This window comes from Hesperophylax consimilis, chromosome 22 (genome assembly GCF_061612785.1).
Source record: "Hesperophylax consimilis isolate HC1 chromosome 22, BYU_Hcon_1.0, whole genome shotgun sequence".
In the NCBI taxonomy this organism is placed as follows: Eukaryota; Metazoa; Arthropoda; class Insecta; order Trichoptera; family Limnephilidae; genus Hesperophylax; species Hesperophylax consimilis.
This window is the reverse complement of record NC_142857.1, coordinates 4,378,022-4,390,503: the sequence shown is the minus strand read 5'-3', so window position 1 is coordinate 4,390,503 and position 12,482 is coordinate 4,378,022. Positions and strand designations below refer to the sequence as shown.

General features: G+C 34.4%; 1 protein-coding gene across 1 annotated transcript in view; it reads right to left on the bottom strand.

Moving 5' to 3' along the window:
• The window catches only part of svr (Carboxypeptidase D svr), a 69,329-nt gene that overhangs the window by 36,447 nt on the left and 20,400 nt on the right, over window positions 1-12,482 (bottom strand). Inside the window, exons 4-6 of the mRNA XM_089645101.1 lie at window positions 10,466-10,662; window positions 8,565-8,677; window positions 5,478-5,578 (exon numbers count right to left, since the gene is read on the bottom strand). Coding sequence (XP_089501227.1) covers window positions 5,478-5,578; window positions 8,565-8,677; window positions 10,466-10,662 — 411 coding nt within the window. The remainder of the gene's footprint in view (window positions 1-5,477; window positions 5,579-8,564; window positions 8,678-10,465; window positions 10,663-12,482) is intronic.

Genomic DNA, 12,482 nt, shown 5'->3' with positions numbered 1-12,482 from the left:
TTTTTCACATATGATCTTCAGGTGGCGCAGAGGACCTGAAATTTTGAAAAAATGATCGATTCTAGAAATTTTTTAAAAATTTAAAACAAAATTATTATCATATTTACCTTTATTATTTGCATTAAAATATAAGGAAAATTAAGAACATATATTTTTTTTAATCATTTCAGCCTTCAGTCGTGTCATATGCGTATGGGGTAGCTCCCTGAATTCCAGAGGAAAAGGTGTAATTTTGTTTCGAATTTCGGCATTTCTTTTCTCGATTTTATTCTTGCTCGAATATATCCATCGCGTGCTGTACTTCCGCAAACAGCCAAGCTAGCTTCAGTGACCAGCTTCACACCTCTCTCCACAGCCTGTGTGTGACAGGGAAAATTTTCAATCCGGATATTTATATCTTCGCTCATAATTTTGTCCCATAATTCACTGTCACCGTATTTTTTTGTGAATGGTGGCTCGAATATTTTTTCTGTCTTCCAGTTTATCAAATCATAATAATCGTTGGCTTCGAAGTTTAGTTTTGGAGTCAAGAATGTCCTTACTTTTTTCTCCTTTGCATCTTGTCGGACTTTAAGAATTCTTCTTACTGCTAATTCTTTTATATGCTGTCTTTTGTCTTGTAGCATCGCTAATAAAATATTTTCAGAAGGAGCGAAGAAAGAGTTCCGCTCGATTATTCGAAAACCAATTGTTTTCAGCTCATATTTTTTATAGGAGCATCTTTTTTATCATACTAAGGACATGTTTCGGACCATCTTTACATGAAGGTTTAGTTTTTATGGTGAAACATATTGGCGCATACACTTTTATCACAAACGTAGCAATCTCAACCAGACTATGAGTTGGAAACTTTGTTGCTACATATAGTCTCAATATTATTTTTGCACAGGTTAGCCAACGAGAGTGTGCCAGCTTTTCTGGTTGCTTATTAGCCAAATCAGTTTTTACGCTGCCTTGTGTTACAGCTTGACAAATTTCATACAGATATTTTTGATCATTGCTTAGAATTTTCACGTCGATATCCGGTAAGACTGTCGTAATTTTATCAAATTTCACCACAATGAGGTCTTCACAGTGCTGTAACATCTTGCCAATGACTCTTGCGAACGTATTGGGACCTGAAGTACTGCCATCCAAAGTATTAAAAAGATGACGCAGTGGTAATTCGTTGGCATGCAACAAACATATAAACCAGTGTAATGGTCTATTTAAATGTCTTTCAATCAATGCGATTGCTCCATTATTGAAGCCCGTGTTTACAGCCGTTCCATCGCATCCAATGGCTACAATGGTTGATAAATCTCCGAAGTGCAAATTTAAAAATTCTACAATTGAATCCTTAATAGAATTAGCGGTTCCAGAAGGAGGCGCGACGTGGCCAATGTACTGAGAATCTGGCTCGAAGAGCAAAACAATATGTTTTTCAGTAATGGTTCTCCTGTGGTACTTGTTATCATGTTTTTCCTGCACAATGGTCTTGTCTTTTCGACCATCAAAATATAACCCACTTATTTTACCGTCAGAACTCCCGAAGCTCGAAATCTGCCTTCTTTGCAACTCTTCTCGAACTTTTCGGCGCTCGTGTCGTAATTTACTTCTATGTATTACTTTTGAGAAATCTTGTTTAGAAATAAAACCAATATCTTGAAGAACTTCACTGGCGAAGGTTGATGCTGATCTGTCGGAGACACCAGTCCTGTCACAGGCAGTGGCAAGATTTTTTAATCGATGCCTCATCTGATTTGTATGTGATTTTGATGTGGATGGCGTGGAGTATGCCGGAAAAAGTGTATAAAAGTCTGGATCTTGATTGCTGTCTGATAATCTTACACTATCATCCGAGGTCTCTGAAGTCTCTGGTGAGGAGCTCAGAGGTTTTTCAACAGTCTGATTTTGAAGTAATTTATTTTGCCTCATCAGTCATAATTGCCTATGCTCCAAAGCCTTGGTTGCCACCAAATCTTTTGAGCCGATATACATTTTGCGGCTACTTCTCTGATCTTGCAGGAATTCTAGCTCCTTTTTGGGTATTTTCACTAAACATTTACAAAAATCGACACAAATGCACTTGCAAACAGCAACATCAAAGAGTTTTTTTGTTGCATCTTCATAAAATTCAGTTTTCTTTTTAGGTACTCGACATTTCTTTAAGCATTTGTACTTGTGATAATACCGGGTTAGTTTAGTTACAATTTGACGTTCAGTTACAATAGAAATAGAAGCTTTATCCTACAACGTAATTAGATCAATTGCAATTATTTCACAAATATCTTTCACAGAAGGATCTTTTTCATTTGCTAACCAGTGCAAGTCATTTTTAATCCACAAATAATACTTTATTACATCCAAATAAGTTGGCAACACATTGTCCTTAATTTTTTCTGGGCAACCAAACATAGAACACATTGAATTTTTTCTTGTTTTAGGCATATTACAAAGAAATCACAATCAAGTTTTCGCAGCTGTTCCAACGAATGTGCACTCCGCGCTAATGTCTGTTAATTACTGATTGACTGCAGCTGTTGTTACGCAAAATAGTGTCAAAAGGTGGGGGGAAGAGGGGTTAGTTAGATGGCTAAAACTAAAATACATTTTGTGACGTTTAAGCTGGATTAGATGATGTGCTTGTTTACTAACAAAATCTGAAAAAACACCATTTTTTGTAGAACTTTAGGGTCAGTGCGCCACCTGAAGATGAAGTTGGAATTTGATGATATTTTGTGTACTTTGTAGGGTACTACCAAGGCACACATTGGTAATATAGGAAACACGAAATTTGAAAAAAAGTTTTTTCACTCCGCCCTAATGTACATAGCACATTTGAAATACATAGAAAACATTGCAAACTCAACAAAAAGTTGAAAGAACTAAATAAAATGATAAATAAATTCAATTTGATTGTAACATATCACATATTTTAACAATAAATCGTTCCTTACAATTTGTGCTTGCAAAATTGACAATAAAAACGAACATAATTTTTTTTAAATATCTCTCTCATTAATCAACAATCTGTTTATTATAAGATTAAGTACAAAAAATAGGTAAGAGATCCATCACCAAACAGATTTTAAATCAGCAATTTTAAGTAATCACAATAAAACTTATAACCACCACCGTTTACAACTTAGTTCAAATACATATATTGCACATAAATTATTGCAAATTCGTATATCTAAAAAAATAACAGCAATAATCTTACATTAATAAAAAAAACTCAGTTCATGAAATTGCCTCCAATCAGTGCTTGATTAGTTATAAACTGTAATCACAGTAAAACAAGCAATCACTTCTAATAAATCCAACATATGTTCTATTCAAGATTCAAACCCTTATAGCCGGAGATAAATAAAAATCCTAACCTAACAAAAGTCTACAAATTCTTTAAGTCTATGAAAGTCGATATTTATTTACATTTTGATGATTTCCTTGTGGAATCGTATTCACATGTAAAAGTTTAGTAAATAAAATTGTTTTTTTTTTCGATGGAAACTGCAAAGGGTCACAGTTTGTGATAGAAACAACATTGTATGCTGAAAATAGTTGACTGAAATGGTGATCGGGTATCTCATCAAAATGACAGTTTAACACATCTACAAAAAGTGACAAAAAGTCATGAAAAGTGATGAAACAAAAACTAGGTTAAATAGGTTACATATGTACCTATGTAACTTATTTAATCTAGTTTTTGTTTCATCACTTTTCATGGCTTTATATCACTTTTTGTAGGTGTGTTGAATTGTCATTTTGATGAGATACCCGGTCACCAAAAATCTCATATTGCTAGCTATTACATTTGTGCACTGTAGTAAGAGAAAAAATAAAAACAAGTTCAAATAACTTTACATAATTTTGCAGAATAACAAAATAAAAGGTGCGTTTTGTCTTTCCCGATAAGTTGCCAGATATGACTTACGCAGAGATGTATTCACATCGATGTAATAAAAATATAACATTATTTTTGTAAACATTAAAAGCTAAATGATAACATACTTTCTTACAATAAAAAAGGCTATAACTTTAGTATTATTTATAAAATAGAGAGCGTTTGAAGTTTACTTACACTTTTGTATATAACTTTTATATTATAGCAGACAAAACAATGGCATAAAATATAAACAATTATGTAGATAATCAAAAGATCTCTGTCTTCTGGTGCATATCTGAAGACAAAAGACAGAGATCTATTGAAACACATTTACTGTGTACAAGATGTAATAAAATATTATGGCAAAATTATTAATTGAACAGACATAAAATTTCAAAAAACCACATTTGTTAATTAATAATTACCTAACACAATGAAACCCAAATAAAAATTTTAACCCCTAAGAGCTGGAGTCCTGCATTTGCAATGTTGAAGAATTATTCCCACACACGTCACAAACCACTACAATGGCAGTGTCAACCTTATACATTCATTTTACCTTTGCATATTACTTCTACTGGGTTAGTTAAACACAAAAATCAAAATGTCACTTTATCAAGTATGGTATGTCTTCATGTTGGCCTTAACAAAAATCTATTTTTATTTACTGAATATTCTTGCACAATTTCTCGTTATCAAGAATAGAGCATTTTTGTAGAATGAATTATTCCACAAAAACTCAACAGAGGTATTATTAGCATTTAAGTTTGCAAATGGAATCCAAGAAAAACTATCTTAAATGTTATTTTGAAAAATGTATTTTTTTAATTGAAATTTAAGACCATAATTGCGGACCGCCAACGCGTAAACATTGATACTTTGCACAAAGTTATGTATCTATATGTACGTTTTTAGAGTTCCAGAAATATGACAGTTACAATTATTCAGCTCACAATATCTAAAACTGTGGAATTTACGGTCATTGCTGTAGAGCGTTTTAATAGGTTAGCGTTGAAAATTTACATAATAGTATTCAAACGTGTTTAGAGTTCGCGAAAAATGACAGTTAGGTTAGGTCATATAAAAAAATTGATTTTACGGCTGTAGCCTTAAGTACTTCTTTTACAGGATACGCTCGAATGAAATACTCAACAATTCAAGTATCTTGGGTGACTACCTTCATAAATCTGCACGGAAGGTTCATACACAGATACACGTACATTTTGTAGACTTGCCGCTGATGCCAGTCTCTCGCGATCAGCCGGTCGAAGTCATTGCTATTCACATCGTCGAGATTTTAAACATGGCGGAGCAATCAATAAATATGATAGTCTAGCGAAAATGACAGTCACTTGTGTCAAGACATTTTGTAACAAAGCGTGCGATGTTTCAAGAAGTGGTGGCGATTTTGATTGGTTAACATTGAAAATGTGAGTAATATTGGTCTGTTTTGAGGTTATCGAGGAAAAAAACGTAATTATTTTATCTGAAATGTCCATATTCGGGTTTCACTGTTTCACCTTACACCGAGGATGCATTAGTGGGTGCTTCATTCACCGTTCAGTATTATTGTAAAGTATGCAGCTTGTTATTATTCAATAGTAATTACCTGACTCCTTTGACAGAGATAAATCACTCATTGTAAAATTGACCACAAACGCTTCATTCTTGTCTTGAACTTTGATGCCATCGTACTGAAGTCTCTCAAATCTGAAAATAAATTTAAAATCATCAGTTTTAAAGTTTTGATTTCACACTTATATAATAAATAAATATAATTATTCATAGAGTAATGTTGGCTTAAGACGTTTGTTTCACAGAATTCTGAACAATTCATCAAATTTCAAAGTTGATTTTCAAGTTCTGTGAAGGTTCTATTCATGTTTTATTATTATATCATTATTGGCCAGTTTCTTCACAAAACTGAAATAATAACAGAACTTGGATAGAACCTTCGCAGAACATGAAAATCACCTTTGAAATTTGATGAATTGATCAAATTCTGTGAAATAATCCGTCCTTAATCTCTGTAGTTGAAATATTTGATCTAGGCATCATTTTTGACCAGAAACTCAGCTTTATGTATCATATAACTTCTATTGCTAACAGTGCGATGAAAACATTGGGTTTTATAGTAATGATTTCCAACGCTTTAAAAAATATTCCCACATTAAAAGCATTCTAGAATACAACTCTACAATTTGATCAAACATCTTAAAATATTTATTTTTTATTTTTACTATAGCGACTATTTAAACATTATACATACAAAATATGATGCTAAACATATGTATAGTAAATTGTATTTCTTAGTCCTCCTCACTAGGGTGACCTGTGCTGAGGCGGACTAAAGTTATTCATTTCTGTTTTATTAGTTTTATATGTCGTTTTTTCATTAATCTCTTTCAGCCAGATTTTTATTCTTAATTTGTAATCATTAATATTTTCTATTCGCTTTATATCAGGGGGAAGGATGTTGTGGAGTTTCATCGCAAAATAAATATAATTTCTTTGTCTGAATGTGGTTTTATGACCTGGAATATTTTTTATGTCATTGTGATTTGACCTTGTTCGTTGAATACGCAGTATTGTAGAGGATTCAGTAGTTTTGAATAGTTTCAATAGTATATTTTTAGCATATATTTGTTGTACATTTGGTACATCAAAACTATTTAAAATTTCAATTGAAGGCTTTCTTGTGGGTACTTTCAGTACGGTCTTTATGATTTATTTTTTAATTGTGTTCAGGTTATGTATATACTTAGATACAGCAGATCCCGTTCCATAATTAAAATCACTTTAATATCAAATATGATTTAAGATTTTCACGGCCAAAAGTATATTTGTTTTTAATAATAATAATAATAATATTTGGACAATTTGTATAGCGCCGCTTTTGTGAGATATCACCTCAGGGGCGCCTTTTGGGGTGTTATGCCGTGTTACCCTAACTCCTACTTTAGCCAACGTTTCGGACAATGTTACAGTGTACATCTGCCCTGATGATGGACACTGTAAAGTTGTCCGAAACGTTGGCTAAAGAAGGAGTTAGCGCAACACGGCATAACACCGCAAAAACAAATAACAAAAACACTTTAATATCATTGAAAGGTGCAATGCAAATTTTTGAGATGTTTTAATTTTAGACTTGGAATTCCTTTGAAATTGATAGATAGATTATGATATTTGACAGAAGAAAAAAATTTGATCTTATATTTTTATATAAAATTGTAAATTTTCATTTGTATAGCCCTGATATATTTATGTTGATTCACTTTCAAGTAGGACAATCAGATCAATTATTTTGACAATTACACTACAGATACAATTCTGTTATAAATAGATTGTACACCATTGGTAACTCTTGTGCTATGTTAGCTGATGTTTATAATATGCCTCTATTGAAGTATAAAAAGCTGTACTAAATAAACATTTTAGCAGTGCATATTTTTTGTTTCTGAATTCTAAATAAATAATCAATTGTCTCTTAATAGCAATAAGTGCACTGTGTTACATATTTACAGCTTTTATAAATTACTTTAATTTACCATTTGGCTTTGTCTGAGTTTCAATATAATATTTTTTCGAATCTTATTAACCTCTCGGACAAAGACTATTATTTACTTTGTGTTCCTTTGCGATCTGTCAAAACGTGAAAATTTTTGTGATATTTACGAGTTTTGTTAAAAGCTTCATAACTCACGTTTTGGGAAACGTAGCCTCATTCTAAAAGATGTTTTGGAAAGATTATGAAATTCACTATCGTATTATATTGTTATACGTAAATATTTGCGTTTCTAAATATACATTTTCTGAAAACGTCAAAAATATGTAAAAATCGCTGACCATTATTTCAAAGCTGTGAAAAATGTACTTTTTTCTGAGTATCATAAAGAAATAACACTTTATATATTGAAGAAATATAATTAAAAACTATTAGTCGCCTCAAAATATTAACCGTCCAAACTAAAATATTTTTAATAAATTGTTTAGAAACGCAATAAATTATGAACGAACAAGATGACAGATCCAATCGACTTAGATAATGCACCACTACATTCCATAGATATTCTTGAATACAGACGCGTAGCGTTATTCATTATCGATACTCTGTTTTTTAAATCATGGCAATCCGTATACTAGTGATGGAAATAAATCGATTTTTGTAAAATCTCGCGCGTTTACGTGAAAAGACGTACTAATGTCTTGACCGCTATTATCATATTTACGTCTTTTGACGTTCTAATGTTCTGAGTGGTTAAGCAATTGAACAATATGGAACAAACAATGTAGTAGTGTTTTGTATTATATTTGCCAGTTAAATGAACAATTCGTGGCTACATAGCTCAGGATGTGGCGTTGTAGGCTATAAATAGTTGTGTTGAATAAAGACAGAAAATGCTGGGCGGATTTCATAGCACCATAGCTCACCATTAGAGGTTTTTACCACTTTACAGATAATTTTTTTTCTACTTTATGACAAGATTCTCTTGAAAACATTCAAATTCTTAACATTATTTTCACATAATATGCAAAATAATTATTACGTAAATCAATGACAGCTGTCAAATAACGAAACGTAAGCGCCATATGTGTAACGAAAATAGATGTCAAAACAACGACGGAAAGACAACCTATATGGAATCTGCACGAAAAGGGTGTTGTATAAAATGTCCATAAGTAAAGTTTAACTTACCCAAAGGCTTCAGCGTAGACAGAATAAGTACCGGGAACCAGCATCCTCCAGAAGGCCCCCCGCTCCGTGCTGGAGACGGGATGGTCAATTCCAACAACATGGATCTTGGCACCCTAAAATATAACGCATTCAACATTGAAGACAATATTATTCTTAGGTTAACCTGTCGTAAGCGGACGTCACAACAGTTTGGATTGCGAGCGTCCGTGCCCCGTGTGATGACGTAACAACAGTTGTCTTACAAACGTGTATCAATGAAAAAGTACATCGACACGTCATACGTTTTAAGAGTTAAATAGATAATGAATGAACAAATAGATTCCAGGGTCTTTATTTTACATTAACTCCACACAGGAAAATAATTTTCCTCCGGGCCACTGTCATCTCTGAGAATGCTGTGTGGAGGCCCTTTTTTTAGAAGAGGAAGAATTGAACATGGGTCTTGTCGTAGGGAGGAAACACTGAGGCCGGTAAATAGTTCCACAGTCGAGGAGCTGAACTCAAGAATGAGTCTTAAAAAAATGTCAAGTGTACAAATGTTGGGTGCGCATTTGGCGTATTTCCCAACCTGACGTGTGCCGAAGGGATCAATGGTGCTAGTTCCTCGGAGCATCTTCCATCGAAATACCGGCAGAAAAATGACAGTATTCCTAAATAATATGCTCTAAAGATCTTTTGTTTCTGCGCAGAGTCGAGGGTTTTTTCCAGTATTTTGGGGCTCCAGACAGTGGGGCGCACCTGCGATTTGTACAGCTGTGTATTATTATAATAATCAACGTCAGAAGCTGTGAGAGCCGAGCCTGCTATGGACGGAAGCCGCTGAAAGAGTGCAGAACAGAGATGCCTGAAGGTGATGCGTCGATGTGATGGGTCCCCGATCCGAACAGGACAAGGGAAGAAGATCATAATTTAATTTTTAAATTTGAAAACATGAAATCAGCTTTATACACTCATTTTTTAACAAAGCCTCGCTTGCTTCAGTACTTTTCCTATACAATGCCAATTTTTTGTACTGACAAAACATAATATAAGACATGACTTCTCTCAAATAATTTTGAATAATTGTTCAAATATTATTCTTCTAAGGATGGGTTGTTTCCCAGAATTTGAACAATTTATCAAATTCAAATGTTCATTTTTGGGTTCTGTGAAAGTCCTATTCAAGTTCTGTTATTATATCATCATAGGTTAGTTGCTTGACAGAACTGAAATAATAACAAAACTTGAAAAAATCTTTCATAGAACTTGACAATTAACTTTGAAATTTGAAGAATTGTTCAAATTCTACGAAACTGTCTCCTGTGCGATAGTCACATAAAAATGAAAAACAAATTGTTTTAGATATTTTCTTTAAGGCGATGCACTACGTCGTGTAATATTTTAAATTGAGCCGCTATCAATAACAACCCTTACGTAGATGGCGATAAGGTTTAAATTCCCGCTTAACACCATCCGCCTGTTTTGATTTATGCAAGAAAAAAACATGGCCAAAAAGTACCTTTTATTGTATTTTGTGGATGTTGAGGCATAAATGTATTTTTTTTCGATCATTTTATAAATAACTTAATTTTCCACATTATACAATAAAATCATAACCGAAAATTGGTTCGTAAGTAGGTTATTTTGAACTTTAAAGCAGTTTTCATAGGCCTTTAGATTATTTTTTTCTGGGCTTATAAAAAGACTTATGTAAAAAATACTCGATTATTTCAAAGGCCAAGATGTATTCTACTCGCAGTATTTAATTAAAGCATCTGAAACATTTCTAGGCGACCAAATTTTCAAACCAAAACACATGATTTTGCATTACTACGTATGGCATCGCCTTAATGTAGTTTTTTAATGGCCTTCTTCATTTGCTGGAAGATTTTTAATACAGGATAGTAGTATGACATACTTACTTCAATGGGGACTCCGTCTTTGTCCATTACAAAGCCCTTGATTCCTCTGTGGGTCTGCTCGATGAAGGAGATCAGAGACTCCTTGTTCAGCGTCCACTCCTTCTCCAGCGTGGAGGCATTGGGGTACTTACAGCAGGACAGCTCAAAGGTCACCTCGAAACAGTTGCTGTGGACGTAGTTGAAATCTTGCATGCCACCTGATCAATTAAATAATCCAAATTAATAAAATACTTAGTTTTTACCACTTTTATTGTTCATAAATACCAACATGTTTCATGAGCAACGCTCACTTCTTCAGGGTTTTAATAATTTCCCGCAATTTAATAAATAAATAATAGTATAACTGTTTAACACGAACACACATATCGTCGCATTGATTCGTAGAATGCGTAACTCCCAAAAGTAAAATTTTACAGGAGGCACAAAAAACCTCGTAGTGAAAAAAATGAAAGACGGCTTATTCTTTTTATTTATGTTTCGAACATATAATATATTTGGAAATTTATTTTCAATGATTAAACTTTTGTAAGTTAAGGCTTTCTATTTCAAATCAGAGTTACGAAGTTTACGTAAAAACCGAGAATGGAGATACGCATTTTACAAAAGATACATACTTTTCTGCGAACAGTTTTATGAACAACCTAGCGGAAAATTTGGGAGATAGGAATTTTACATTTACAAAATAAAACACAACAATGTATGTGTATGTCGAGGCAGTCTATTTAGATGCATTTTAATGATTTTAATGATGCGGAAGGTTATCGTTAAAGGAGTGGTAATCCTTTTCTAATGTCTGTTTTAAGTCTTGTAAATGCTGGTACTTTTCCTTCCTTAAGGGATTAAATCTGACTCTCAAGTGAAATCTTCAAACTCTGGAGATCATTACAGATTCGGCGACGGTTTTGTGCTGGGTGAGATCTACACTGACCGGGAGTAGTCGTGTCAGAGATGATCGTTAAGTGACGCTTGGAGTTGATGAAGGAGATTGTAGAAGAATTTGATCTGACATTGTCGATCACCCTTGTTGTCCTGTAGAAATAAAACTGATGTACTTACTAGGGTTTGCAAGACCCGGGCAAAGAGTAGCCATGACAGGAAACGTTGTGAAAGAGACTCCTCAGAGTGTGAAGATAGGTGGGAGAGACTTGAAAGTGGAACTGGTGAGCAAACATGTGCTTTAAGCGTAGAAACTCTTCATGCTCAGCATCACTTTGGAGTAAAGTGAACGCTTCATCTTGCCCGGCTGGTCGATCCCGAGGCGAGAAGAAAGGACGTCGATAGATGCGTGCGTTCCTGCGTACAATGCAGGACAATTGACCCTCCGCCATCATCCCATGAAGCGGGTAATCTTAATGTTGTGACAACCTGGAGTCGCTTGGCAGTTGATGTTACTCATTTCGGTAGGAAATGTTTACTCACATTTATCGATTGCGGTCCAAGTAGATTTGCCGTGTGGCGGGAAATCAAGTCAGATAATGCAGCTTCGATTATCAGACATTTGGAAGAAGTGTTTCGGAAAGAGGCCCGCCCAAAGTAGTTCTCATGGACAATGGTACTGCATTTTGTTCCTACAGTGTTACAGATAAGTGTAAGAGATGGAATGTTCGTCAAAGATTTTGCGCGGCATACCGACCAGCTGGAAACGGAATAGTTGAACGAAATCATCAAACAATAAAGAGAACTGCAGCCAGAAGTGGAAGCGATCCCCTGCAGGCAGTGTTTCGGTACAATCTTTGGCTGCAAAAAGTCAGGATGATCGAGGTATTGCGCTGTCTAGTATAGTTCACACTTCACACTCGTGGAGACACCCTTCTGCGCAAGTGAATATAGAAGAGGAAATATTGACTGAGCTCTAAGTGGGCGATCTTCTTGCGGTTAAACCAGTAGATGGGAGATGCACATCGTGCATGGAAGGGTGACAGGACTTACTTCAGTCAACAACATCGAAGTAGATGGCATACCAAGACATGTGCTTGACCCGCGGAAGATGCCTGACAGAGAACGGACTGTGTCTGAG